The sequence below is a fragment of the Galdieria sulphuraria genome (genome assembly GCF_000341285.1).
Source record: "Galdieria sulphuraria unplaced genomic scaffold scaf_16, whole genome shotgun sequence".
NCBI lineage: Eukaryota > Rhodophyta > Bangiophyceae > Galdieriales > Galdieriaceae > Galdieria > Galdieria sulphuraria.
Genome location: NW_005178459.1, coordinates 178,147 through 203,407, shown reverse-complemented (window position 1 = coordinate 203,407; position 25,261 = coordinate 178,147). Strand labels below are relative to the sequence as shown.

At 37.3% G+C, this 25,261-nt stretch overlaps 14 protein-coding genes across 15 annotated transcripts; 7 read left to right on the top strand and 7 right to left on the bottom strand.

Moving 5' to 3' along the window:
- Positions 1–48: 48 nt before the first annotated feature.
- Gasu_23530 (uncharacterized protein) lies at positions 49–885 on the top strand (the record flags this gene model as incomplete). Its single annotated transcript, XM_005706915.1, has 1 exon — positions 49–885. The coding sequence occupies one exon, from the start codon at positions 507–509 to the stop codon at positions 813–815; it is 309 nt and encodes a 102-aa protein (XP_005706972.1). The 3' UTR covers positions 816–885.
- A 1,052-nt stretch (positions 886–1,937) lies between these two features.
- Gasu_23520 (uncharacterized protein) lies at positions 1,938–3,248 on the bottom strand. Its single transcript, XM_005706914.1, has one exon. The coding sequence runs from the start codon at positions 2,673–2,675 to the stop codon at positions 2,469–2,471; it is 207 nt and encodes a 68-aa protein (XP_005706971.1). The 5' UTR covers positions 2,676–3,248; the 3' UTR covers positions 1,938–2,468.
- A 30-nt stretch (positions 3,249–3,278) lies between these two features.
- Positions 3,279–4,303, top strand: Gasu_23510 (cytochrome c oxidase subunit XI assembly protein). Its single transcript, XM_005706913.1, has 4 exons — positions 3,279–3,347; positions 3,398–3,533; positions 3,590–4,066; positions 4,122–4,303. The coding sequence occupies exons 1-4, from the start codon at positions 3,304–3,306 to the stop codon at positions 4,140–4,142; spliced, it is 678 nt and encodes a 225-aa protein (XP_005706970.1). The 5' UTR covers positions 3,279–3,303; the 3' UTR covers positions 4,143–4,303.
- A 44-nt stretch (positions 4,304–4,347) lies between these two features.
- On the bottom strand, positions 4,348–8,798 carry Gasu_23500 (uncharacterized protein). The gene is made up of 14 exons (XM_005706912.1): positions 8,499–8,798; positions 8,321–8,439; positions 7,871–8,266; positions 7,602–7,821; positions 7,328–7,547; positions 7,181–7,276; positions 6,741–7,119; positions 6,279–6,687; positions 5,952–6,224; positions 5,695–5,887; positions 5,271–5,640; positions 4,833–5,215; positions 4,726–4,775; positions 4,348–4,664 (listed from the first exon to the last, which is right to left on the bottom strand). Exons 1-14 carry the CDS (start codon positions 8,770–8,772, stop codon positions 4,414–4,416), a joined length of 3,633 nt encoding a protein of 1,210 aa, XP_005706969.1. The 5' UTR covers positions 8,773–8,798; the 3' UTR covers positions 4,348–4,413.
- Positions 8,799–8,808: 10 nt separating this feature from the next.
- Gasu_23490 (acylaminoacyl-peptidase) lies at positions 8,809–11,143 on the top strand. Its single transcript, XM_005706911.1, has 2 exons — positions 8,809–9,526; positions 9,582–11,143. Exons 1-2 carry the CDS (start codon positions 8,813–8,815, stop codon positions 11,118–11,120), a joined length of 2,253 nt encoding a protein of 750 aa, XP_005706968.1. The 5' UTR covers positions 8,809–8,812; the 3' UTR covers positions 11,121–11,143.
- Positions 11,144–11,148: 5 nt separating this feature from the next.
- Positions 11,149–12,123, top strand: Gasu_23480 (uncharacterized protein). The gene has a single exon (XM_005706910.1). It carries the CDS (start codon positions 11,547–11,549, stop codon positions 11,838–11,840), a length of 294 nt encoding a protein of 97 aa, XP_005706967.1. The 5' UTR covers positions 11,149–11,546; the 3' UTR covers positions 11,841–12,123.
- A 4-nt stretch (positions 12,124–12,127) lies between these two features.
- Gasu_23470 (MFS transporter, SP family, sugar:H+ symporter) lies at positions 12,128–13,988 on the bottom strand. Its single transcript, XM_005706909.1, has 2 exons — positions 13,516–13,988; positions 12,128–13,470 (listed from the first exon to the last, which is right to left on the bottom strand). Exons 1-2 carry the CDS (start codon positions 13,959–13,961, stop codon positions 12,174–12,176), a joined length of 1,743 nt encoding a protein of 580 aa, XP_005706966.1. The 5' UTR covers positions 13,962–13,988; the 3' UTR covers positions 12,128–12,173.
- Positions 13,989–14,187: 199 nt separating this feature from the next.
- Gasu_23460 (mitochondrial protein translocase, MPT family) lies at positions 14,188–15,602 on the top strand. Of its 2 annotated transcripts, none has more exons than XM_005706908.1 (2): positions 14,188–14,407; positions 14,458–15,602. In XM_005706908.1, the coding sequence occupies exons 1-2, from the start codon at positions 14,212–14,214 to the stop codon at positions 15,225–15,227; spliced, it is 966 nt and encodes a 321-aa protein (XP_005706965.1). In that variant the 5' UTR covers positions 14,188–14,211; the 3' UTR covers positions 15,228–15,602. The 2 variants fall into 2 exon arrangements, with proteins under 2 accessions (XP_005706965.1, XP_005706964.1); XM_005706907.1 differs by having other exon boundaries at positions 14,198–14,407; positions 14,458–15,382.
- On the bottom strand, positions 15,407–17,697 carry Gasu_23450 (leucine zipper factor-like protein). The gene has a single exon (XM_005706906.1). It carries the CDS (start codon positions 17,598–17,600, stop codon positions 15,780–15,782), a length of 1,821 nt encoding a protein of 606 aa, XP_005706963.1. The 5' UTR covers positions 17,601–17,697; the 3' UTR covers positions 15,407–15,779.
- A 169-nt stretch (positions 17,698–17,866) lies between these two features.
- On the bottom strand, positions 17,867–20,057 carry Gasu_23440 (casein kinase 1). Its single transcript, XM_005706905.1, has 2 exons — positions 18,763–20,057; positions 17,867–18,712 (listed from the first exon to the last, which is right to left on the bottom strand). Exons 1-2 carry the CDS (start codon positions 19,915–19,917, stop codon positions 18,005–18,007), a joined length of 1,863 nt encoding a protein of 620 aa, XP_005706962.1. The 5' UTR covers positions 19,918–20,057; the 3' UTR covers positions 17,867–18,004.
- Positions 20,058–20,077: 20 nt separating this feature from the next.
- On the top strand, positions 20,078–22,522 carry Gasu_23430 (ribonuclease Z). The gene is made up of 3 exons (XM_005706904.1): positions 20,078–20,382; positions 20,451–22,041; positions 22,096–22,522. The coding sequence occupies exons 1-3, from the start codon at positions 20,146–20,148 to the stop codon at positions 22,425–22,427; spliced, it is 2,160 nt and encodes a 719-aa protein (XP_005706961.1). The 5' UTR covers positions 20,078–20,145; the 3' UTR covers positions 22,428–22,522.
- Positions 22,523–22,526: 4 nt separating this feature from the next.
- Gasu_23420 (uncharacterized protein) lies at positions 22,527–23,027 on the bottom strand. The gene is made up of 2 exons (XM_005706903.1): positions 22,655–23,027; positions 22,527–22,604 (listed from the first exon to the last, which is right to left on the bottom strand). Exons 1-2 carry the CDS (start codon positions 22,830–22,832, stop codon positions 22,582–22,584), a joined length of 201 nt encoding a protein of 66 aa, XP_005706960.1. The 5' UTR covers positions 22,833–23,027; the 3' UTR covers positions 22,527–22,581.
- A 10-nt stretch (positions 23,028–23,037) lies between these two features.
- On the top strand, positions 23,038–24,055 carry Gasu_23410 (molecular chaperone DnaJ). Its single transcript, XM_005706902.1, has 3 exons — positions 23,038–23,432; positions 23,480–23,581; positions 23,631–24,055. The coding sequence occupies exons 1-3, from the start codon at positions 23,264–23,266 to the stop codon at positions 23,942–23,944; spliced, it is 585 nt and encodes a 194-aa protein (XP_005706959.1). The 5' UTR covers positions 23,038–23,263; the 3' UTR covers positions 23,945–24,055.
- A 21-nt stretch (positions 24,056–24,076) lies between these two features.
- On the bottom strand, positions 24,077–25,257 carry Gasu_23400 (uncharacterized protein). Its single transcript, XM_005706901.1, has 4 exons — positions 25,067–25,257; positions 24,869–25,011; positions 24,733–24,814; positions 24,077–24,682 (listed from the first exon to the last, which is right to left on the bottom strand). Exons 1-4 carry the CDS (start codon positions 25,202–25,204, stop codon positions 24,206–24,208), a joined length of 840 nt encoding a protein of 279 aa, XP_005706958.1. The 5' UTR covers positions 25,205–25,257; the 3' UTR covers positions 24,077–24,205.
- Positions 25,258–25,261: the final 4 nt, after the last annotated feature.

The following is a 25,261-nucleotide window of genomic DNA, read 5'->3' as shown; positions in this document are numbered from 1 at the left end:
CAATATGAGAAATGTTTTCCCATATAAAAAAAGTTCATATAGATAGACTATAAATGACATCCCACCATTCAGAGAAAATGTCTTGTGTGTTTTGACTAATAATTATAGCATTGGATTTTCTGCTTGTCAACTTGCCAGTTGTGTCTGTTTGACACTTTAAAACTTTTTATTCCCTACTTTACATAGGTGGCAGTTCTATGCATCTTGACTTTCTTTATCGCTCTAGGAAAAGAATATGACAATTTCAGACAAGATAAAATTGCCAACAGTAGAAAATACAATTCAAGTATTTTGCAGTCAACTACGGAACAAGTCAAGGCTTGGAACCAATAGTTGTGCAGTTTCTATGTTCTAGATTCTTTTTACAATTCTTTCTGTTAGCCATTGCGTTGAAAATCCTTCAAAGGGTAACAGAATCCACTCTTTTCTTCAAGTTTGAAACAAAACTCACAAAGTTGGAGAGGTTTTCAAGTTTCTAGGAGACAATACATACGTCTGTTGAGTCAATGAGAGTGATTAGAAACACTGACTTGATATTAGACAAGGGTTTTCAAACAGACTGGAAAGATTCTCAAGTCAAAGTCGAACAATTCACAGACAAAACTCAACTGGTCTTTCTCAATAGAAGAAAACGTTGTTCAAAGGAAATAGCAAGATCATCTTTCCTCGTGGTTTTTTGTGGTCGCAGTTTTGTAGATATGCTTTTCTTGTTCACGGCTTTATATCCAGGCCTGTTTTTAGAATTGTCTAAACCACTACTAGTGTATGTGGATAATGTGGTACTACAAACTCACGAGTTGATCAATGACTTGTGATTCCTTTTGTTCTGTTCTATTAATATTTCTAGTACAACCTTTTGTCTGCTATAAAATTTCTTTGCTTGTATTGATCATTTCAAAGCGTCATTGTGTATCAAAACACTCTTCTTCAATAGATCAAGCTACTGCCGTTTTTGCTCAAGTTCATCATCTTGTAAAAAGAACAATAGTATCAAGTTCACTATAATTGCGTTTGCTCTCAGGATGAGGTGGAATTGGACTAGATAGATTAATTGCTGATAACTTTCGAGTCGTTGTTGTACCTCTATGAAACTTTTGCCAACAACTCTTTTGATATTCTTTCTAGTTCCTTGTACATGGATTGTAGTCCATTGGATCGTCCAAATTGTAAGAGATCAACAATATTTGAAAAACCAAGCAACCTTTGCGGTACAAATACTTTGACTGTAACCAAAGAGTCTAGAATATTTTAGGGTGTGGCGATCTGAAGAGTTGACTTGTGTAAAGAAAGTAAATGGTATACAGTAATTCAACTACTGTGTTCAACGAGAAATTGCTTTTTTTACACCCTTTTGTAACTGTTATAGCAAATAAATCAACTTTATTTCGTTCCTATGATCAAAAAAAGACGGAAGAAGAAAGTATGGAGCAACTTTTCTTTCAACTGGCAAATTCTGTTCCCCAATTGCTACTTCTAAAATAACTTTGCCAAACTTTTCAGAAAGCAATTCAGTCGGAACAATAGTTGTACAACTAAAAATACTCTCCCAATTGTTCATTGGACATTATTCGTACACATATTTACTATACAATAGTATTGTCTCTCCTTGCCATTTATGCAATACGAAAACCAAAGAAATTGGAAATCTTTGCTTCTAGTTTAAATAATTTTCGACAAGTTTCATTGCGTTGGGAAATATGACATTTTTTAAACAATAGAAGAATTCAATAGTTTCGTTTGAAATCATAGAAAATAGTCAGTTTTGACAACAAAAGAGGAACCTTTGAATATGTGAGGTGAATCAAGTTTGTCCTTTTTGTGAGTCAAAGCCTAAAAAAACGCCAATTCAACTTGTTAAAGAGAGTATATTGGATATGTAACAACATGAATAGCCTAAAAGACGCAACAATAAAGAAAATTATGGAAAGAGAATAAACATAAGAGCCAACTCAGAATCTAGCTAATTTCCTACAAATTACCTTGAAAATCTTAAACCACAAAGACTGGATCCCTACAGGACAAGGTTCTGTACTGAAGCCTTAAAAGTTAAAATACTCTGAAATAATATTGGGTAAAACTAAACTGAGTTGGAAAACATATAGATTGGTCAAGTATTTGACCTTCAATGTTATGTTGCTTGGAATCTTTTATCCTGATTCTCGTTTCAACAAAGTAAATAGAGAACTTTCATAAAATATCACAGTTTAAATAACGAGATTTCTTGTATCGAGTACGTAAGCGTAACAAAGGTACTCAATGTTGGACCAAAGACAATAAAAGGTAAATAAAACTCAAGGTCTACAAGGAACCGTTGGAATGTGACAACAGAAACAATTCAGAGCTTGGAAGATATTCAAAGAGAATATTGGATAATAAAACTTCATTTCTACAACTTAAACCCTTTTTGGGATCTGAGTGGCCATAACTTCAAACTCGACGTCTACAACAGTTGTACAGCACTGGCTCCTTTAAGCAATCCAACTTGGAACGATGACAAGGGCTCCCTTCCCAACAAGTATAGTTTCTTGTATATCTAGTGAGTTTCTTAAAAGAAAATTTCCACTTTGAGACACACATGAAGCTATAAAGACAGTAACTAGCCTAGCCAAACCCAATTTCGTTATAGCAGTGTCACAAGAAAAGAACGTTCCTGTCTTGACAAAGTTGCTCATCATTCGCAAGTGACATAAAGCCGACGATGATATTTGCTTTCAACCGTGGGTAAAAAACAATAACGTAGTATTGCAAGAAGTGAAGGCTGATTGTCGTCGTGTGTGCGTTTTCCTTTATCTCATTCCAAAATTACTTTCAAGTGCTTCACCATACAAATCAAACAATCTCGTATTATCTATTCGTCTCACAAGTTCACCTGAATGACCACACAAATATCTTTGTTGCTTGTTATTGGTAACAATGTAATAACTTCATTATGAAAAAGAGTATTGCATACAAACAAATCCCAGTAACATTCAAAAACTAGTCCAAGTATGATACCATGTCATAGTAAATAATACTTGCTTTGCAATCAATTTTCTCTCGTTCCAAGGTATCTTCTTTTGTTTCAGGGAGGAAATAAGAATCACAGTACTATAAAAAAAAGCAACGATCAGACGATCATATGATTACAAAATTAATGCCCATGAAGTTGTAACTTGTAAAGATAACAATAGGAGAATGCGCTCGATCGTTTGTTTCAGTAAAGTTGGGTTGAGTTATCTTGCTTCTATAGGAAGAATTCGTCAAAAATATGGTACACTGAAACAGGATAAATATTTTTTCTCCCACTCTAGTGACTCGGAAAGAATGGAAAAAGTACGAGCCAAGAACAAAAACTTTTTAGCTTGGGCGTAAGTATTTTGAGTCGTCTTGACTTGTTTCACTTTAGCTTTTTGAGTAGGGCTGGAATCACTGTGGGCGTTTTTGGACTGACATATGGAACTGTACCACTTTATCGAATGTTTTGTCAGGTGACAGGTTTCGGTGGAACAACGAAAGAAGACACCGGAGGTTTTCTAGGTTTTAAGACTCCAACAGTAAGTGATAGCTTGACTGAGAGAACTTTTGCAGAATACTGAAAAAATGAAACTAGCAAAAAACCAAATTGGTTCCTACTGAGAGACCGCTTACAATATATTTTACTGCAGACGTCAACTCTGATCTTCCTTGGACTTTTGTTCCAGAACAAAGAGAAGTAAAAGTGTTTCCAGGAGAAACAGCGTTGGCTTTCTATAGAGCTGAAAATAAGTCGAACGAAGATATCTTGGGTATTGCTACTTACAACGTTCAACCACCCAAGGCTGGGATTTATTTCAACAAAATCCAGTGCTTTTGCTTTGAAGAACAGCGTTTAAAGGCAAAGGAAGTGATTGAAATGCCTGTTTTCTTTTTCATCGATCCTGAGTTTGTAAAAGATTCGAAGATGAATGACGTGTCTGATATATCTCTATCATATACATTCTTTCCCTCGGAAGATGTTAGTGATGAAATGCTACAAAAGATGGGATGGTATAGAGATGAAAATAATCAAATTATAAATAAGGAATCGCCAGCAGTCTATCCAGTTCAGGTGAGTAGAAAATCGTAAATGGCCTTCTTAAGTAAACTCAAGATGCTTTGAAAAGGCTGCTTCAAGACCGTCATGAACAAAACTTGTGTTACCAAAAGGAAATAGAAGAATAGCTGGTATGATTATTTTATTCTGTACAGATGTTGCTTCACAATAACTTACAAAGTCACATTGAAAGAAGATGTAGTTTTGTCGTCTTGGAAAACTAAAGTCCAACATCTCAATCTTTTTTTTGAGTGCTTTTGTGAAATAGACAAACTATTCTGATAACATGGTTCTAAACCCATCATTTCCTAGTCGTATTGAAGATTATAAGAGTTTATTCAACCCAACATGTCATCCTTACATCATGACGACACTGCAGATTTTTTAAAACAAATCAAAGCCAAATCTTTTAAGCGTCTTTGGGCTTTGATAATGTCCTCATCAAAGGTATCATCATCGTCATTTTTTATACAAAGTAAAGCATCAACAAAAGTCCAAGTAATGAGAATATTATTTGAATACAATTTGTTCTCCAGTGTCACACACATAAATTCTAATGCCTCTTTTTCACGTCCATGTTGTATCAAAAGCTGCATCAGACGTGATATGTTTCCTATGCCAGTATTAGTATTACAAATGAACTGGATGGAAATTCATTTCCATTCTTTCCTCACCTTTTCGTTTACAGGAGTTGGAATCCTTATGAAAACCTGAATATTCACCCCTTATCACACGAGAATGTTTTTTCTTCAAAAGAAATATAGAATAAAATAAAACTTACCATCCCGAAAATTCAAGAAGCCATCTAGGAATGCACCAATCTGCAGGCGCATGTGACAAAATACCTTGTAACAGAACAATACCAAAGTGCCCATATGAAAACATATCGAGACAAAATTTTCCATACAGAGACTCCGCTTTCAATAAAAAGTTCAGCACTTGTACCCATAAGTTGTCTGCAATCATAGACGACTCATGTTCCATCAAATAAACACCAACTAGTCGAAACCACAACACCAACAACTGATCAGAGAGTAACAAGGAACTTCCTTGATAAGCAATTTGAAATGAAAGATCCCATTCTTTGTGTTGAATAAGGTTACTCAACAACCATTTGACTGATGAGATATCTACTGATTGCATAAGCCGACAATCATTCCTTTCCTATTATGGATGATGTTGTATCTTTCAAAACAAAAAAAAGAGAAAACATTCTTACTTCCAATGGGAAATGTTCCAACAACCATTGTTGCCCTCCACGTACAACACCTACAAATTGGAAAATATCAAGTTTCACGTGAACAGCAACTTGATTTTCTTTCATAGATAACCAATCATGAAGACCTGATTGCTTACACAACGTCTCCAAGAGATTACCACTCAATAATAAATACCGGTCGTGTTGATGAGAAATCATAGTCAAAGAAGTGCAAATCAATCCTATCAAACGATTACAAGTTCTCAACCAAGATAAACCTGAAATGGAATCAAAAGTTTCCAACAACTTGCAATATCCTTCCAAAGCTATTCTACTCGCAAGATAAAACTCCTTGATAAAATAATACCATCTATAATTATCCAATAAATGTCTACATTATAATAAAAACTTCAATTTCTCATTTCTTCACTTGGTTACTACTCACTCCATAAAACTAGTCGACATAGAATGACGACTAACTTGTTGTCCTTGGAAACGAAGATACAAAATTTCTCCAATACGATAAAAAAGAATAGGAGGCAGTTGTTGAGTTGTATAAAGCAATCCAAGTTGGTGATGTTCAGCCAAAGAATGAATCAACAAATTGAAGTCATCCATCCATGAACTCAAAGCACCAACTAGAAAGACAACATCATGAATCTAGTCCGTTTCTGCTATGCAAATATAAGAAGAAAGCCTTACCATGAAAACTTGAGAGCAACAACTCGAAAGCATTCTTCCACTCTCGATTCTTCATGTAACCATTGAAAATAAAAGTTCTGATGCTTGCTATGCTTGATTCATCCTTTGCAATAGGAATCATTTCCTTTTCCATTTGAATAGCACGCTCGGTGTACCCTAATCTATCCAAAGTCTTGAAAAAGGCTTCTCTTAACCAGAAAGATAACGGTTCTCTTTGAATTCCTATAACTAGTTTCACTAATTGAGTTTCAGACAGAGGTTCTTCCTTCTTTTCTGGATATTTGGAATGAGTCCTCTTCGCAAAACAATATAGTCAATTCACTCTACCTAGAATTCCTAGCAACTGAGTTAAGAATGACTCTGCCATTTCTATTTGTTGCAATTTAAGATATATCCAACAACCAATGCCATAACATATGACTGGGTAACTTTCTTTCAAAACTTCACAAACTTGTAACAAAATATGCCATTCACTTCGATCATATAGAAATACGATGATGTTAGGACTAGGTGTAAAAAACTTCCATAAATAAGAAAATAAAACAGAGCAATCAACATTGTCATAATTCCTTCCTAAAGAAAAATTGTCTTTCATCCACAAACTCAAAGGATGATGGTCAAATAGCGAAAGTGAAAAGGGTAGTTTCTTCAAACATAACCGCATCAATTCGTCAACAAGCGAAGAAGAAATCGAGTGCTCGCTGGGATAATTCGCATGATATAATAAGAAATCCTCCTAAAGATGAAAACTTGTATCATTTGAAACAAAAATGGAATCGAAAAACCAACCTGAAATGTATTTTGAATATCATGGCATTCCTTCTGTGCTTTCAAACATGTAACCAACTGAATTAATAAGGTTGGTAAAGAATTCCACAATAAGGGATACGAAAAAAGTTCAAAATTATTAGAGTGTCTAAAAAGATCCGGTAATAAAGAAATATCATAAAGAGAGGAATCCCTTTCAGAAATTTCAGAAAAATTTTCAACATCATCTTCAAGAGAAAATATTTCGAAAGCTTCCATTTGTCGAAGTACACCGATACATCCTTGACGCATAACAAAGCAAACATGAAGAGATTCATCCATGCTTATCGTCAACAAACAAGACTCTCTTTCCCAAGACAATCTGGTGGCAGATAATACCAATCGTTTATACTCTTCAGTACTGAAACATAAAATTCAGTATTCTATGATCAAAACAATATTGCCATTTTAATAGAACTTACCAAAGTGATTGGGATTTTGCATAGGAATATAAACTCATCCGACTTGTATAATTGGGTTGATTGAATATTTTGGCTAAGATATCATCCGAAAAGCGACTAGAAAAATGGCAATGAACCAAGTTATAAAAAAAACTTGCAGAAACTTACCAAGGAGAAAATAACATTTGAATGGGTATCCTCTCATATACTTCATCTAATGCCCAACCAAGACCGCCAAAGTCATTCCACTCACTATAATAATCAAATATAGCATACAAAGGATCAGATTTGTGACTAGGCAAGTGACTTGAAGAAATAGGTATCGAAAACATCCTGCCTTCTTCATCTTCCAACACAAGTGTCTCTTCTCTATCCATATAACAACCAACTAATGACAATTAAATCGATTCAAAAAATGTATTAAAAAAAAGAAAGTTCATACCTTGAATATGAATAGGAGTATTATAGATTAAACGGGTTTGTAATTGAAGACTATAGGAAATAGTGCGGTTATCATCACTAGAATCTTGTTGTATAATTATATCCACGAGATGTAGTGAATAAGATGTAGTATCTTCGACACATAATACTGCCAGGAAATGTTCCCTTCCATGAGAAAATATCTCGCCGTATTCATGCTTAGCCAGTTTGCGATATTTCATCTAAAAAATCAAAAGTTCAATAAAATTATATGAATCAACAGCTATTTACCTGTGCAACACAAGACAAAAAAGTACCATCAATCAACGAAAAGAGTCCACTCGAGTCAAGAACAAGGAGAAACCGACTTTGCTTATCCATCGTGGCACAAACTATACTCTCAGAATCCTTGTCTTCTGAAAAATACTTTTTGCGAAAAACACGACCCAATAGTCCTGTTTTTATAACTGGTTCTTTTGTTTCAGGTATCTCTAGCAACTGGAAAGAACTGGACGAATCTGAAAAAACTATTCGAAAAATAGTGGGCCAATTCGCAACAACCACAAAACAAACATTCGTAGCTATCGCATTCAGCTGTTTCATAGTAATCCCTTTGGATAAGAAACAGCTTTGTACACTGTGTGGTTCACAAAATAGGCCACGAAGCCACAACAAGGCAATTCGCGACTAGCCAAAAAATAAATCAAAAATAATTTTGTTCAACAAGAAAAGCTCACTTACAACCAATCCTGAAGACTGCGCTACAAATATATACAACTCTACTTCGTTGTCAGATTTGTAAACCACAGAAAGGACTGGAGGACAACAAAAGACTTGAGATCGAAACACAAGTCGTACTCCTAAAAGCCATTAATAAGCAATATAAAGTATTCGTTCTAACACACACACACACACACACCTTGATAACTGCCAAAATATAGAGCACTCAAGGAAACTATCTCTAGAAAGTCTTCTTGAAACCTCCAAGCAAACAAAGTCCCTCTCTCTATACTTCCAACAATACCACCATATTTCCAAAGTTCAATAGTGTCGCCAATATTGGATAAAGAGTCTTTTGATGATTCCTCAATAACAACCGAGAACTCTTGCCAGTCAGTTATACAAGACCATGAGAAGCAACTCGTTTCTTTCCAATATTTGGACATTACAATTGCTTTTTCATTCATCATCATTTTGCAAACGGAATATGAATTGAAGAATAGAATGTTTGGAATGACTCTTTCATCTCTGACAGAATATTTATGTGAAAGTCCAGCAGAACTATATTCGTTATTATGTCACCGTGCACCTTCTATAACACGAGCCTGGTTTGATAGGTCGAAGACTTCTTCAAGTTTCAAGATAACAAGTCTGTGGTCTACACGAGATCCAGTTTTAGAGAAACAACGCAAGTTTTTGCGTTTACACTGGCAATGTTGTTTTGAAAGCTTTGATTCTACTCTATTCTCTGTAGAGGATGATTGTGTTTATATGAGCTGTAGTCCATCTGGAAATCGTACTGTAAAATTTTTTCAGACCAACGGAAAGAAGACTTGCAATAGAAGATTAGAAATATGGAGTAAATGTACCTTGGAAAGAACGATTTGTTGTAGTGAGACATTGCACGGCGCTTTTTATTTCGATGAATGGTTTGGAGGAGTTGCGTGGTCTCCAGATGAAGAGAAACTGTTGTATTTGGCTGAACAACCTAGCGATCTTACAGCTTCATTCTTTTCTACAGATTGTAAGCCGGAGCAAAGAAAGGGAGAACAGTTTGTTCGTCAAATGGACTTTGGAGAAACTTATACCGGCAAGAAGTTGGCAGCACTGTATGTATTGGATATGTTTCAAATATATCGAGTACAAGGATTGGACAATCAAATGGCAGTTTCAGAACCCCAATGGTCACCATATAGTAATCATATCGTGCTGATTGGTAGACATTTGGTAGGAAAGATATCTATTTCTATTTTGTCATTGCTCAACATGAGAGAAACCTTAGGAATCTTATCCGTTGGGAGTCAAATATTGTTACAATAGGCCGAGTGTTCTTCTATTAGCACATCTTGTCCTATCCAAAGATTCTGCCAAAGTGGACAACATTCAGTTACTCACGAATCCTCAAAAAGAACACTTGGATTGGTGTGTTCGTTCTCCTCGTTTTCATCCATCAGGAGATTGGATATTATATGTTTCTACTCCTAAAACGCCGCAAGATGTTCATAATGGAACAAGTATACTTCGTCTAGTGGATTGGAAAGCATCGAGAATAGTTACTTTAATCGATGTGGTACATCAGAAGAATGATAGTAATGAAGATGTCTTTCCAGGTCTGTATTTACACGCATTGCCAAATCATCCATGGCAAGATGAGCAAACTGTATGGTTGGACTCCATTTGGAATTCCCAATCAGTTCTGTTACAAATCAACAATATATCGTTAACAGAGCCTTTAAGAGTAAATATTCGGCGACTTGATATTTCAGGTGATGAACAGGAGAATATCTTTGTTTTGGATGTTCTCTCTAACAATATTTTGTTGAATATTAGCACTCCTCTCTGTTCTTCATGTCTTTATTTGTTGAGAATGTCATCGGAAGGAAACCGTGTGTTGGATAGAATCCGACTTAGTGAGCCTCTGGATCTTTCATTTGCTTTGGAGTGGATAAGACCAACTGGTTTACAGTTGACAGAAGAACAACAAGTCAAGTTGTTAACATTATCGCATTCAGAACCGTTTCAACTCCATGATCAGACCTTTCAAGCATTTATTGTATATCCTCGTCCATCTTATTTAAATGAAAAGAAGAAAATGTCCTTGATTTGTTTTCCACATGGTGGACCACATTCAAGTCATTTAATACAATTTCAATTAGGTGTGGCTTTTTTAGCTTTGAGAGGTTATGCTGTATTAATGGTGAACTATCGAGGGTCTTTGGGAAGAGGACAACAATCTTTGAATAGTCTAGTTGGCAAAATAGGTTATCAAGATGTAGAAGAATGTGTTGTTGCAACAAAATGGGCACGGCAGATAGTTCCAACCCTTTCTGAGGAAACATTGGTAGCTGCTCTGGGTGGCAGTCATGGAGGCTTTTTAAGTGCTCATCTTACCTCGCAATATCCATCCATATATAAAGTAGCTGTCTTGCGCAATCCAGTAACGAACATTGTTTCAATGCATTCTTCAACGGATATAAGAGATTGGTGTTTTACAGAACTGGGTTATTCCAATTGGCAAACCAAGGACGAAATAGTATCATTATTATTGGCACAACCCGAAATACTCGATCGAATGTGGAAGCACTCTCCTGTTTCTCATGTTACGAACTGTCAAGCTCCAACCTTGTTGTTGTTAGGAGGGAGCGATCGTAGAGTACCACCATCTCAAGGTATCGAATGGCATCAAATTTTGCGATCGAAAAATATTCCTAGTAAATTGTTGTGGTATCCTGATGCGGATCATTCTATAAGTGATTCACCAGCGAATGACGATGCGTGGATGCATACTTTATTATGGTTAGATGAGCACTTGTATCAATAAGGAATTGTGAAATAAATAAGGCATCTTGAATTCTATTATTGATTATTGCAGATGATGATGATGGAGGAGGACTCATGTCCTTTGTCAGCATCGAGTCATGCACAAAGTTGGCTAGTTGAATTTCGTTCTAGTTGTCAAGAATTGTTTCAGTTTGTTTTAGAAGTAACCAGGTAGTCAGCTACTAGTCAATGTACTGATTGATTACTTTTCTATGTAGGCAAGCATCCCACTCTTTGGACGCAACTGAGCGACCCAGTCAACTCCAGACGTTGTGGAGTCGCCTGCTTCATCTGCAAAGTCAACTTCCCAAAGTTGTTGAGCTATGTAAGCAAGTGCTTGTTTGTTGTGTATTGTTTTTGGTTATTCTGACCCCTTTTTTTTTTAGTAGAACAGCACAAGGAGAGACAGACATATCTGGAATACTTGATGCAAGTGGAAAGAGACTTGGATAGTCGAATTGCAAAAATATTGGAACGACTATTGCTTGCACTAGAAAGCTTGCATAGTCTTTTGACGGAATCTCAGCCCATATTGCAGAGTTCATCATTATTGCAAAAATCGACTCTTTCTGAAATATTATCCTTGGCTATGCGTATAACAGGGTCTTTAAGTGCTCCTACAAACTATGAAGAAGAAACATCGAATGCTGCTGAGTTTGCTCCTGCTCCTACAGAAGAAATGATACGTGTTAGTAAAATGGCACAATGGAGTATGCAGTAGTCCAGAAGAAAGTCTATTTTGGTTTTCCAACTGAAGCAAGTTTCGTTTATCATGAATACCCTCAAGTGTGAATTTGTTTTCTAAAGTATTCAGACTCTCGCTTCCATTGAAAGGAATAATATAATGAATATATCCATATGGTTACGATAAACCTCAGGCAATGAGTCTATGGTAGAAAATGATTGATCATAGACATATCAAGTATTTTATACGACGTCGATGTTGACGTATGCTTCCCATTTTTCGTCAAACAACTCTGTTTTTTTTCAGTTTCAATTGTTCAAGTTATTCGTTTGAAATTTGTGCTGAATATTGCAAGAATCATAAAATATATCACAATTCTTCGGGCCAAGGAGTATCATAAGGAGATGGAATATGACTTTCTTCAACACCCAAACAGAATAGTCTCTTTGCATTCCGAGTCAAACACTTCCAATGATAACGAGCAATATCAAAAGAACTCTTCTCAAAAACCACTTTCATTTGTTCCAAAGTATATCCTTTTGTTTCAGGCATAAAGAAAAAGATATATAGAAAGCCAATAGTAGTCGTCAGAGCATAGAAACCATATGCTCCTTGTGCTGTCATCGATGCCAACATATCTGGCCAAGAAAATGAAACGACAAAGTTGAACATATAATTACAAAAAGTAGAAATGCTCATACACTCCGAACGAATATATAAAGGATAAATTTCTGCAGTAACAACCCAAGGAACTGGACCATTTGCAGGTGAATATGCAGCAATAAAAACGGCTATAGAGACTATCACAAGAGTAAAGTTGAGCCACTGCGAACCAAAGAATGAAAATCCTCCAAGTAAAAGCATAGCAACCATAATAGGAAATGTAAACAACATTAATATACGTCTCCCATAACTGTCAATAGTCCAATAAACCGGAATGGTAAAAACTGCATTGGCAAAACCAGCAACCATACTGGCAATTACGGCAGTTCTTCGAGAGACGCCTACCATATGGTGAAAAGTGTAATCAACATAATACATGATCGTATTCATTCCACAAAACTGTTGAAACAACTGAAGCATAATACCAACTATCAAAGCACGTCTATTACTCGCAACACGAATAGTTTCCAGATACAAATTCTTTCCCTCGCTTGCTTGTCTTTCCTCTAAAACGGTATCTTTTACCATTTCAAAGTCTCTCAACGCTTGTTCTCTCGTACTTCTCAATGAAAGCAATACATTTAGAGCATATTCATCATAACCTTTCTTGATTAACCAACGTGGAGTTTCTGGAAGAAATATAATACCACACCCTTCAACAATGGCAGGTACCATACTAGAGCCAAGCATAACTCTCCATCCAATATTTCCAGGAACATAAACAAAGATAGCGTCAACCACATATCCAATAAATATACCGGTGGCTACAGACTGTTGATAAAGACTAGTAAGTGCTCCTCTAATGTAAGCAGGAGTTGTTTCAGCTAAGAAAACGGGAACCGTGCACGATAACATTCCCATGGCTATACCTACAATGAACCTTCCAAGTAACAACATTGGCCAAGAAGGAGCCAAGGCTTCCCATAAAGCTCCACCAATGGAAATCATGGAAGCAAAGAAGATGGTTCCTCGTCTTCCAAAAGCATTATTAGCAAATATCGACCTATAAAAACAAGTCAATAAAGTCTCTTTGGATAAAATTACTTACAAAATAGATCCAAATAAAGCACCAATTAAAGTTCCTGATGCAGTAAGGCCTTGATAGTTGGTATTTAACCCAAACTGTGTATTGTAGAATATTTGAGCACCACTAACGAGAGAAATATCCATTCCTACGATAAAAGCACCCAATGCAGCGAATATGGTTAAGATATAAAGTCTAAAAGGTTGACGAAATGGATTTTCTCGTTGTGCTGCAGTAGCAAACTGAAAATCTCCAGCAACTTGTGTCCTGTGCAATCGACGTTTTCTGAAAAACCGAAAGAAATTTGAAAGCCGACCGCTTGAACTTCTTTGAGGCGGCAGAAACTCACTTAACTCTAAAGTTTCCATAGAAGAATTGGAAACGTCACCATAAGCCAAATAGGGTTGTTCATAATCTTCCATAACAGGGTTCCATAAGGTTGCGCCCCTCGTTCCTGAAAGAGTTGTCATCTCCAGCCAATGAGATTAAAATATCATTTTTTCATGGGAGGAGACTTTTCTTGCTTTGAGTCATAATGCAAACATTCTTAAAGAGACTATCCTTGAAGAAGATAAGATATAGGAAATGCGCTTGTTTGTATTATGGAAATTAGGACACTTTCTATCCATTTGTTCAACACAACTTTTGCTAGAGTACTGGTATCTATCCAACAAAACTGAACCAAAATCCATCCTTTTTAGTTATAGAAATTGGTTGATTATGGGTGGACTTGTGTCTCGATGTGAGGCATTTTCGTCGTCCGCTGAACAAAAACTCAGTCAAGGACGAAACACAAGTATGGACGAGAAAACTACACAAACCAAGCCATCGAGAAGACCTTGGTTTTGGAAACGTATAGAACGCACCGAACTGCCAAACCCTGGAAGTTATGAAGACATCAATCAAGAGGCATCTGGTTAGTGGGTCAGTGTTATATATGTTGCGACAATGTCTGATCTTGGATAGCTGTATTAAGGCCAAACTTATTTGATGGTTTTCGTTTTGACTTTAATTACCCGTTGAGTGCTATGTTTTCTATGGGTCACTCTATCGAAATGGGTTCCTTACAAAAACCTCCCGGTTATGCGTTTTCAGCCAACTATTTATCCAACCATCTGGTGATGTTGAGTCGAGTAGATTTAAGTGGTCACGTGAACGGTAGAGTCTTTATTAACCACTCTCCATTCCTAACTTCCAAGATTGTGGCAGAAACCTCATCACAACCAAACGAGTCCAAAGCAACTTGGGACCTGGATTATAGAGGAAGTGACTTTTGTGGGCAGTTAAAATTTGGAAACATGGGTATCGTGGCTTTGTCTTATTTACAGAGTGTTACGCCAAACTTGTCTTTGGGAGGTGAAGGATTTTATCAAGGTGCAACCGGTTTCTCAGCAATAACTGCTGCGGGAAGATATGTTACACACGACGGAGTAGCAACTTGTACAATTGCTTCATTTGGTCCTCTGGTTGCTTCTTATTGTCACAGGGTAAATCCAAGAGTGACGTTGGCTACAGAATTTTTTTGGGACTTGAGAAGTAGAGATTCTTTGGTTACTATTGGATACAAGTTCGACCTAAGGCAGGCAACAGTAACAGGTCAAATAGATACCAACGGTCGTGTTGCTGCACTTTTAGAAGAGAAAATCAATCCAGGTCTAAGCTTTTTGTTATCAGGAGAAATTGATCATAGTAGGCAAGAATATAAATTTGGTTTTGGAGTTACCATCGGTCAATAAAGACTAGCTGCGTCTTGAGAGTACATCAAGCCAAGGTATTCTTGTTCAAACTCACGACGATACTTTACATATTCTTCATACAAAGTCAAGTCCATTCCATCTGCACAAGTTATAATTCTGGCTATCAACATGACTTCCTATTATTTCGATAAGACCTTGAAGCCCAAGGAATCAATGCCTTGAGACACATACACACCTGTTGACAAAACTTGTTGCTTTCCTCATCACTTGGAGATATCTCACCAATAAGTTGTAGCAACTGTCCACAACGCAACTTTATGGTCTCGGTCAACGCTGTAGATACCGCTATACGAGCTTTTTGATATTCTACAATAACAAAGTCTTTGGCGGGGTCATAAAAGATGACTCTATCAAGTATGCAAGTTATACAACTCTATGACTTGTGAATAACAAAACTAACCGTCCAATAAACTTTACTGCTATTCCTATTAAACTACTTTTTTGTTCTAATATTTCCTTTATAAATAATATCCTTGAAGCTTGTATACTTTTGATTTTCCACATCTTCCATTTCAAATTTGCATTGGATTTCTATTTACGAATATTAATACCCGAAGATTCTCCACGATACAAAGAGTTACTAATACTAATAAAATTTCTAGACATTCCTCTTCGTTTCTTTTGTGCCGTGTCATAACGTTTCTTTTGTTTCACACGAGGATTCTTCAAAAGCTTCTTTCTCTTCGGTGTCAAACCTCGATTCTCTAACTGGGCTCGTTGTGCTTTTCTTCTTGAACCTTTAGGAATTTCTCCTGAAACTATAGAGGTTGGAAAGTTTCCATCGATGATTTTGGACCTTCTTCTACAAGTCAAGTCATCTTCAATATCACTCTCACTGGAGTCTTGGTCACCCTTTTCGGAGCCTACAGAAGAAGCGAAATCTTCTTGGCTCTTGAATGAAACCTCTTTAAGATTGTGGTCCGTTGGCTTTGAAGAAACTAAATGATCAGCCATTGATATCAAAGTATCAAATTCTTGTCCAAAGTCGGATCCTACTATCAAATCTCTTTCCATTGAACGCATTTTGCGCTGCAACTTCTGTTCCTTCTTTTCAGTAAACAGACGAGTGAAATTAGCTTCTTCATATTTCTGTCTTTCTTTTTCTGTTTCTATCAAATTTGTTAATTTATCCGTGTCTTGGGATAATAGACCTCCATGAAGACTTTCTGGGAGTTCCTCTAGTTCCATATAAGAGTCCTTCCAATTCTCCTCTTCCACCTTTTCAAGCTTTTCGTCTTCCAATTGACGCACATGGGTCTTATGCATTGACTTGGCGTCTACAGTTGGCAAAATTCGTGGAGGTCGATAGAGTCGTTTTTTATCTTCTAACCCATCTGCATCCTGTTCATAATCATAATCACTTTGGCTATCATCATCAAACGCAATTAAAGATGCTGGTTTTGGTTTCAGAGTTTTCTCATCATCTTTATCATAAGTTGTCGTATTCTCCTTCTTGCCTCTCGCAAGATCGACCAATTTATGAATCTGATACTGCAATTTTTCTTCCAACGGCTTCATCTTTTCCATAATTACACGAAGTTCGATCAGTTGATCCAACACAGGATGATCTTTGACTGTCACACCTTGGGCCTTTAACAACATGAAAAAAGCAATGTTAATGCAATAGTTAAGAAGCAAATGATATTTTAGCTCCAACAAACTCATTCCATCTGAATACATATTTTTAAAGTTTTTCGCTTTATCTATGACAGGTTCCAAACTGTCAAAGACTTCTCCCGACTTCTCTTGAAAGTCCTGTAACAGTTTTACAAGCTCTGGTGAGTCCTTTTCAATGATACGTAGCTTATCCGCAGTAGTAAGAGTCTCCCAATCCTTTCCTTGAGTCCGCAGAGCTCCTTCCTTCTCCAAGATTTGGTCCTTATTATTATCCATCAACTGGGAAACTTCCAAGTCTTCTTTATCCAGAGTAGAAAGTTGTCGTTCTTGTAAACGACGTGATTCTTGCTCCTCTTCTTTCATAATCAACTCTACTTCGCTTCCACTTAGGCTTTCTACGTCTTCGCCATCAGCACCATAATAGTTCTTTCTATCAGTACCCCAAGTGTCGGATTCAGTGAACTCATCTTCAACCTCCGATACGCTTGTTTCTGAGTCTTGTTCGTCACTAGAAGAAGATTCGTCGTATAACTCACGAAAGTTTTCTGGTGAATCCACATTTTCGGAAGATTCACGTTCCTCCCTCTCTGTACTTTCAGCAAAGTTATCAACTCTCTTTGTGAACGACTCATCAACTTTGTCCTCAAACATCTCTGATGGCAACTGCTGTTCTTTGTACGGTTGTCTCCTCAAAGGAGGTGGTCTTTGCTTTCTTTCTTTTTGCTTTTTCAACATAGTCATTGGCTCCTCTTGTCCACCGGTCGGTCGGTTGGTCGGTCAATCAATTTCTAAATGCAGCTTTCAAACGTCACTTGATGATCGTGAAAGCTCTCCTTATATCAGCAACTTTCCTGAAAAGAGATAATGTCCTATCAAAGATAATATGATCCTTTTCTAAATAGAAATGGAAACGATAATTCTTGTTGGAATATTCTGTTCGAAACTCTACTAGATAAGAAGAGTTTCGAAGAGAAATCTGACGAAATGTCATGTGTCGGTTTCCAAAATATACTCTATTCCTCTTAAAACTAGTTTCCATTTATTATCAAGTCGAGAATGGAAAAAGCAACAAGGTTATTGATGATAAAATATTGTGCGATAGAATACATGTCAGTATATGCACGAATGTAATATACACTTCAAGCAACTCGACCCCAAGCAAGAGCAGTGACGTATAAATTGTCATTCCAATCTTCTCTTACTTTATGTAAAGGGCCATGACTGGTACGTGTACATCTCTGTTCTTCTCCAAAAGTTAAACCACGACTCATCACAAAGGCATTCATTTCTGAAGTAGATGCTATAGCAGTTACCATATAATTGTCATCCCATCTAGTATGAATCACGTCACTAGGATAAACAAAGTCCAGTTCTACAACTTGATCCGTATAAGGTGCACCACGACTAACAACAACTGCCCATTGCTGATGAGGAGCATTTCCTTGAGTAGCAACTGATGTAATATAATAACCACTTGCCCATTTATCCGCAACCCATTTGGAAGGAAATGTTGGAGAAACAATATAACTTTGCTGCTTGTATCGCTTATTACGTGTCATCGTTGAACATACAACGCCCCATGAAGTGGCATTACCTGCTAAAGCAGTAATAAAAAAGCCTTCGTCCCATTTTTGTCGAACCCAGTCTCGTGGAAAGTCAGCACCTGGACAATAGTGTAGCGCTTGTTCTTGATAACCAGTACTTTTCTGATTCAATACTGCTGTCCACATACCAGCAGTAAAACTCAACAATACAATACGCATACCGGTGCTCCATTTTTTCTCGACCTCCTTTACGAGATTTTGATAAGAAGTGTGTGAAGTGTAGCATTGTGTAGCAGGAGATGCCTATCCAAAAAAAATGTTAAGTTTAAACTTCTAAAGATCGACTCACTTACATTGCCAGTTTTAGCAGAAGTAGAAACAATCATCCATTGATGGGTCTTATAACGTTTGGGAATAACTATTCGATGCTTTTTGGCATTAGGTGCAAACTGTGAACCATTATCAAGATCAGTTCGTTTACGTTTCCCACCTGCTGCCAAGTCATAGACACTGTTGTTCACATCATCTTCAGTCTCAAGAGCTCCATTGGCACTACTAACATCACCAATAGCACGATCTTCAGCAAGCAAACGATGGATTTCCACTAAACCTTTAGTAGGGTCCAGAAGCATTAATAAATATTCATAATCAGGCTCCTCTTCAAATTTCATAGAACGAACATATGCAAGGAAATATTGCATGCATTCAGGAGCTCCTTTACATATTTCATCTGGAGGAAGCTTTCCTTTGTGCTCACAAACCAACATGTTCTTATCATCTCCACAAAACCCTTGCCAAGGAAGGGAGCCATTGTGCAAATACAAAAGCATATAACAAAGAGATTCTATATCGTCACGTCTAGATAGCCATCTTCCAAGATGTGCATTCAACGAAGCATAGCGAACTGTCCCCGAAAAGTGGTCAATCCTTTGACCATAAGCAATATGACCATTGGGTCTTGTATTATCACGATATTTACTAGCCAAACCCAAGTCGATCATGTACAAACCTTTGGAAGGATCTGCTTGAAAAGGGGCAACACCTTCTTCATAAACACAAAGAAAGTTCTCAGGCTTCACATCGCCGTGGACATAACCCTTGGAATGCACAGTTCGTAAAAGATGCACACAAAGCTGACCAATCTTGGAAACCACATCCCAAGGAAGACGCCTTGAAGGCCGAGTTTCCAAAATTTTCTGAAGAGTTGGACCCAAAAGGTCCATAACCATAACATAGTATCTTCCAGCAACACCAGTATAATAGACGTTAGGAGCCCCTTCTCCAGAGAGCGCTCTCATAACTTCCCACTCTTTCCGTGCTATAGAACCACTCCTGTGCTCCAACTTGACTGCCACGGGTTTTCCTGTCGATAGTTGAACGCCTTCATAAACATCTCCAAAGTGTCCACTTCCCAAGTGCCGAGTTTTTTCCACTCGAAACCTTCTTTTTCCGTCACCCACAACGTCTGGTACAGGGTCCTTAGTATGACCGTCCTCTTCCTCAGCCATTATCTCAAAAAACTACTATAACCAACTATGTCTTGGTTCAAACACTAGAAAACAAAGTTAGTGTGGCTTCCAACCAAAATAAAACCACCAGTCAATCAAAATTGACAGAACCGTTGCACACACTGTATTATCTTTTCTGAAATTTTTTGCTGTCCAGTTTTCATTTCGCTCCAATTGGCTAAAAATGATGATCTTTGGGCGGGTGTGGATGGATGATACTAATCTGTGATGGTTCAGTGTCATTTACAAGTGGTCGGCAGTGGCAAGGCAGACACTGGGTTGAGTATTATCCTATTTTTCGACGACCACCGATATCTGTTCAACTGTGGTGAAGGGACACAGCGTCTATGTGCAGAAAAAGGACTGAATCTTTTCCGCGTCGACACAGTCTTCTTTACTGGACTAGACGCTCGTTGTGCAGGCGGACTTTTTGGTACGTTATTGACTTTAGCTGATGCAGGTAAGGTAATAAATATTTCGGAATACATGTATGCCAAAGCGTTCTTTTGTCTGACCAAAAGTTACTTCAATAGACTCACTTGGAGCTGTTTGGACCCACAGGTTTGGTTAGATTTTTCGCAGCTTCAAGTTGTTTTTATCGCAGACCCTCACTTGAGTTGAGTTTAAAAGAAGTTGGAACTGGTGCTATAGATGGAAAGGTATACAGAGACGAGAATATTGAAGTGACCGCTGTCCCGTTGGTTTGTGAATGTTCTCCTACTAATTTGGAGATTCCCAGTAGTAAACAAAAAAAGCCACGAACAACTTTTCAAACATCGATTCTATGTTATGTTATAACCATGAAAGATATTCCTGGGAAGTTTGATCCTCTTGCAGCCAAAGCACTGAATGTACCAAAAGGTCCTTTATTTGGTAGACTTTCAAAAGGAGAAACCATCACATTATCTGATGGAAAGAAAATTATGCCTTCACAAGTTGTATCAGAACCTTTTCCTGGACCTTGTATTGCTATTATATTCTGTCCTGATATTCATTATATATCCTCAGTAACTTCGTCTTCGAGATTGAATCGTTTTGCCTTGAGAGCCATCGAAAATCCAAAAAGAAAGGAACGTCATTTATGTGTAGTCCATATGGCTGTTTGTGCTGTATTAGAGAATAGAACTTATATTGAGTGGGCCAAGTCCTTGGGGAATAATGTCCATCATATTTTATTATTAGAAGATTCTCTTGATGCTCCATTAATATTTGAGGCACAAGCAGAGTTGCTCAAATTGTTATCTGGTTGTGTGGACCGGGAAATGTTTCAAATACCTAAGGATACATCGAATTTGGAGAAAAGTGAAAGAAAAGTATTTTGTGATCTAAAGAAAAATATATTGGAAAAGTGGAATGACATTGATGCCATTTTTGGTGAGTCTTTGTTGAAATATCATTTGGCACCAATAAGTAGGCTTGGAATGGATCCTACCTCTATAACAGGAAGAGCATATCAAGATGGCATTGACTCAAATACGGAAAGCAAAAATGAAACTTTGTTCTCATCAGAAACTTGGAAATCTAAAGACATCGCATCCTCAAGGAAAAGCCCTTCCTGTTTTGAAGACGTCGGAGAAATGGTATTTCTTGGTACTGGAGCCGCCATTCCTAGCAAGTTGCGTAACGTAAGTGGTATTTACCTTCATTTGTATCATCGAGGCGGTATCTTGCTAGATTGTGGAGAAGGAACTTTTGGACAAATATTACGAGTGTTTGGTATAAGTGAAGTGAACTATTTCATTGTTCATTTAAAGCTTGTTTTCATTTCCCATATGCATGCGGATCATCATTTGGGAGTTTTGCGCATTTTGGAATATCGTTTAAAACTGGATGCTGAACAGCCTTTGATCATTATGGGTCCATCAGAACTCAATGTTTGGTTACAGGAATATGAACAAGTGAATGGACAATTGCTTCATTATGTCTTTTTGGATAATGAGAGTTTTGTTTGTCCACAACAACCTATAGTAAACTATGTATCTTCTAATATCGGCTTGCAGATAGAGACTGTACCTGTCTTGCACTGTTTCCATGCATATGGTATTGTGCTGTTTGACAACCTCTTTGAATGGAAAATGGTTTATTCTGGTGATACAATGCCTTGTGACGCTCTTATTCGTGCTGGTAAGATGAGGCATCGTTTTTCTTTGATGTTGTAATAAATCTACGTTTTGATAGGACAAGATGCCAATCTTGTGATACACGAGGCCACGTTTGAGTCGACTATGGAACAAGTAGCTTTAGAAAAGGGACACTGTACTTATAGACAGGCATTGGATGTTTGCAAAGCAATGAGACCTCATTGGATAATACTTACTCATTTTTCACAACGATATTCGAAATTACCTGTGATAGATAGTTTATCAGATACCAATTTGTTTGTTGCTTTTGACCTGTTGAGAGTTCCATTCTCGAAGCTATCTCAGTTACCATCTTTGTTACCAACTTTATGCGAACTTTTTAAAGACGACGAAGGAAACAGTGGAAAAGAACTGCAAGCTGCGTATTGAGAGTTTTATTGGAACCAACTCAAGGGGCAACCAGAAGTTTGTCGTTCTGTGTTGGAGTCTTTCTTTGAAGACATGTTCTTGGAAAGCGATTTCTTCTCCACAGTTGAGCTCGTGTAGAGGATAAGGGATTGAAGTATAGTAACAATTGCAAGGACTAGTCCAGATATCCACAAGAACCTTTTTGCGCTTTGAGTATAGAAGGAAGACTGTTGGTTTTGGTTACTTACCACTTGTATGGGCAAAGTGACATGGCACAAATTGTTTACTCGAAGCAATGATGGCCAATGAAGAATGGATAATCCATTTCACACGTGGCGAAAAAAGAATGAATTCGACAGCGTAATAATAATAATAATAATAAGAAGAAGAAGAATGGATATAGTGTCTCAAGCCCAGTTCATTCATAAAAACGCCTGATACTTATACTTGCAGTATCTTTTTGTCCTAGTTGGCACCTAATGTGTCGCAATCTTAGACCTTTCATGCTGGCCAAACCAACTTCAAAAGCCACTTTAGTAGATTATTACAAGCAAGGACAAAGCCAAGCCCTTTTGTTGTGACTCATAGTGACTTAATTTTACAGGTCAAGACTTCAAGTATATCAAGAATATCCCACAACTTGAACGTTTCTATATGACGAGATTTAAACTCTGTTGCAAATAAGAGTTGAGTGGAAAAACCAACTGCGCTAAGGACCGCAGAACTTTATATAAAGTACTCTGTTTGAGTATCTTGAAACGATAGCTTTGATAAGGAAACTCTATAGTTTCTTCAATTATATTAGAAACTCTTTGTTTCTGTCTGATACAATTTTCTGAAAGCTATAAAAATTAGAAATGCTGCTGTATGAAATGTTATTGTTCAATCCAGTTGTGATGGAAACGTGCCACAGTACTCGGAGACTAGTATTCTTGTTTTGTTTAGCCATTTTGACTGTTTTTACGTTGGCAAACGCGAAACGGAGTTACTACAATGTTCTAGGTGTGGATAAAAATGCTTCAGATAGTATGTTGTTTTCATAGTTTGTTGAATACACAGTTGACTTGTCATAGGAGAAATCAAGCGAGCATACCATCAGTTGGCTAGAAAATATCACCCTGATAAAAATGGTGGTGAAAAGCAAGCAGAGTTGAAATTCCGTGAAATTGCGGAAGGTATGAATGTTGAAAAATGGACAAGGGACATATTTTCACTTTTTCTTAGCGTATGAAGTTTTGTCAGACCCTCAAAAGAGAGAAGTTTATGACCTTTACGGTGAAGAGGGACTGCAACAAGGCACTAGTGAAGGTTTTCGTGCCCAAGGCTCCTCAACTCGTTTTTCAGAGCAAGCTTTTCAGGGTTTCCCCTTTGGTGACTTTTTCATGAACGACTTTTTTGGAAAGGGGCCAAACGCTAGAAGTTTTAAGACATCCAAGAATAACAGAAAGTCTTCCAACTCAAGAGGTGGAAACAGAAATTGTCGGACGACAAAAGTTTGTGTAAATGGAAAGTGTCAGATAACAACAGAATGCTTCTAAAAGACAATGTTGTATGAGAGTTTTTAACAGTAAACACACACTTTAAGGAGTCTTAGTGGAATGTTATTATACTTTTTTTACAGAAATGAAAAGAAAACTTTCTGTATGGGTCTTTGAAAGAAGAAGATAGATACTCATTCTTTCAATCCTTTGTGCAAAACTGTTCAAGTGTTCCATAGATGTATTTATTTTTTGTATAAATAATTTACCGGACAATAACTTTTAACGATAATAAAACGCTCCATGTCTCAAAGTCAATCATCAGACTGCCACGATAATGGCATTCCAACTTTTCACCCAACCTGGAATATTTGTGGTTTCTTCATAAACAAGCTCTTCAGCTTCATCCAGGTCAGAGAACCATATTCTAACTTTACTGAATCCTACTTCGTACAAGGCATCCATTACTTCTGCCATTGTCCAAAGCCTCCAAGTATACTTGAAACAATGTTTCAATAATGAACCATCACGGAGAAGAAAAGAAAGTGCACATTGCCAACTGGCATCAACAAAATTATAATTGTCTTGCTCCCAAATATAGGCAAGATTACCACATTGACGCTTTACTTTCCGTTTTATAAAACAGTCCGAACCACCAGTCAAGTCACAAATGAACATTCCATGACTAGGATCCAAGCATTGCTTTACTCTTCTTAGGTACTGAACGAGGTCCATTCGAGAAGTTAGCAAGAATAGGCTATAATTATTTGCCGAAATAATGTCATAGAACTTTGCATCCTATCGGAAAAAGGGAAGAATATTACTTAACAAGGCCAATACAAGCATACCTGATACTCTCTACAGTCTGCCACTACTAATTCAAGTCGATCACTACCAGAGTGAAGACTAGACAGACCGTGTTGAACACACCTAGCCAATATCAACCTTCCAAACGAAAAGAATCATAAACAACGAGATAAGTACCAAGCAACAGCTCTAGAGTCTATGTCTACTCCGACGGCAAATCTTTCAAAGTCAGATCTAATGAATTCACGTGAAATCGCTGCAGTGCCACAAAAGTCTTCTCGAAGTCGTAGCGCCTTTTGATGGAATTCGCTTTGAAAGGTCTGAATACTGAAGCTCAGAGAGTGCGACAAACTCTTTTAAAAAACTCAAGCTCACCTTGGTCAAGAAAATAACATCTTTCCTTGGATTTTGAATAGCTTCTTCATAGCATGCAAATTTACTAGATAACTGACTGAGTACTTCAACGGGAAACGGATCATTTCTATCATACTCGGCCTGTTTAGCTAAAGACATTTATTTATTTTGTTGTTGTGGGCGCCATTCTGAATGGAAGCTTGGCGAGGAGGTATC

Bases quoted from the DNA above. Each gene is read 5' to 3' on its own strand.
- Gasu_23490 (XM_005706911.1), top strand. From the start codon at position 8,813: ATGACTCTTTCATCTCTGACAGAATATTTATGTGAAAGTCCAGCAGAA. The intron at 9,527-9,581 runs GTAGGAAAGATA...GAGAAACCTTAG, and splicing joins TGCTGATTGGTAGACATTTG to GAATCTTATCCGTTGGGAGT.
- Gasu_23460 (XM_005706908.1), top strand. From the start codon at position 14,212: ATGGGTGGACTTGTGTCTCGATGTGAGGCATTTTCGTCGTCCGCTGAA. The intron at 14,408-14,457 runs GTTAGTGGGTCA...GATCTTGGATAG, and splicing joins CATCAATCAAGAGGCATCTG to CTGTATTAAGGCCAAACTTA.
- Gasu_23410 (XM_005706902.1), top strand. From the start codon at position 23,264: ATGCTGCTGTATGAAATGTTATTGTTCAATCCAGTTGTGATGGAAACG. The intron at 23,433-23,479 runs GTATGTTGTTTT...GACTTGTCATAG, and splicing joins GGATAAAAATGCTTCAGATA to GAGAAATCAAGCGAGCATAC. The intron at 23,582-23,630 runs GTATGAATGTTG...ACTTTTTCTTAG, and splicing joins ATTCCGTGAAATTGCGGAAG to CGTATGAAGTTTTGTCAGAC.
- Gasu_23440 (XM_005706905.1), bottom strand. From the start codon at position 19,917: ATGGCTGAGGAAGAGGACGGTCATACTAAGGACCCTGTACCAGACGTT. The intron at 18,713-18,762 runs GTAAGTGAGTCG...TTTTTTGGATAG, and splicing joins CTTCTGCTAAAACTGGCAAT to GCATCTCCTGCTACACAATG.
- Gasu_23450 (XM_005706906.1), bottom strand. From the start codon at position 17,600: ATGTTGAAAAAGCAAAAAGAAAGAAAGCAAAGACCACCTCCTTTGAGG.
- Gasu_23480 (XM_005706910.1), top strand. From the start codon at position 11,547: ATGCAAGTGGAAAGAGACTTGGATAGTCGAATTGCAAAAATATTGGAA.
- Gasu_23510 (XM_005706913.1), top strand. From the start codon at position 3,304: ATGGAAAAAGTACGAGCCAAGAACAAAAACTTTTTAGCTTGGGC. The intron at 3,348-3,397 runs GTAAGTATTTTG...CTTTTTGAGTAG, and splicing joins AAAAACTTTTTAGCTTGGGC to GGCTGGAATCACTGTGGGCG. The intron at 3,534-3,589 runs GTAAGTGATAGC...AAATGAAACTAG, and splicing joins TAGGTTTTAAGACTCCAACA to CAAAAAACCAAATTGGTTCC.
- Gasu_23430 (XM_005706904.1), top strand. From the start codon at position 20,146: ATGGTTCAGTGTCATTTACAAGTGGTCGGCAGTGGCAAGGCAGACACT. The intron at 20,383-20,450 runs GTAATAAATATT...TTACTTCAATAG, and splicing joins CTTTAGCTGATGCAGGTAAG to ACTCACTTGGAGCTGTTTGG. The intron at 22,042-22,095 runs GTAAGATGAGGC...ACGTTTTGATAG, and splicing joins TGACGCTCTTATTCGTGCTG to GACAAGATGCCAATCTTGTG.
- Gasu_23500 (XM_005706912.1), bottom strand. From the start codon at position 8,772: ATGATGATGAATGAAAAAGCAATTGTAATGTCCAAATATTGGAAAGAA. The intron at 8,440-8,498 runs GTGTGTGTGTGT...AATGGCTTTTAG, and splicing joins ATATTTTGGCAGTTATCAAG to GAGTACGACTTGTGTTTCGA. The intron at 5,216-5,270 runs GTAAGAATGTTT...CATCCATAATAG, and splicing joins TGGAACATTTCCCATTGGAA to GAAAGGAATGATTGTCGGCT.
- Gasu_23420 (XM_005706903.1), bottom strand. From the start codon at position 22,832: ATGAATGAACTGGGCTTGAGACACTATATCCATTCTTCTTCTTCTTAT. The intron at 22,605-22,654 runs GTAAGTAACCAA...AAGCGCAAAAAG, and splicing joins TCACTTTGCCCATACAAGTG to GTTCTTGTGGATATCTGGAC.
- Gasu_23400 (XM_005706901.1), bottom strand. From the start codon at position 25,204: ATGTCTTTAGCTAAACAGGCCGAGTATGATAGAAATGATCCGTTTCCC. The intron at 24,815-24,868 runs GTACTTATCTCG...GATATTGGCTAG, and splicing joins GACTCTAGAGCTGTTGCTTG to GTGTGTTCAACACGGTCTGT. The intron at 24,683-24,732 runs GTATGCTTGTAT...TTTTTCCGATAG, and splicing joins CAGACTGTAGAGAGTATCAG to GATGCAAAGTTCTATGACAT.
- Gasu_23470 (XM_005706909.1), bottom strand. From the start codon at position 13,961: ATGACAACTCTTTCAGGAACGAGGGGCGCAACCTTATGGAACCCTGTT. The intron at 13,471-13,515 runs GTAAGTAATTTT...TTGTTTTTATAG, and splicing joins GCTTTATTTGGATCTATTTT to GTCGATATTTGCTAATAATG.
- Gasu_23520 (XM_005706914.1), bottom strand. From the start codon at position 2,675: ATGATGAGCAACTTTGTCAAGACAGGAACGTTCTTTTCTTGTGACACT.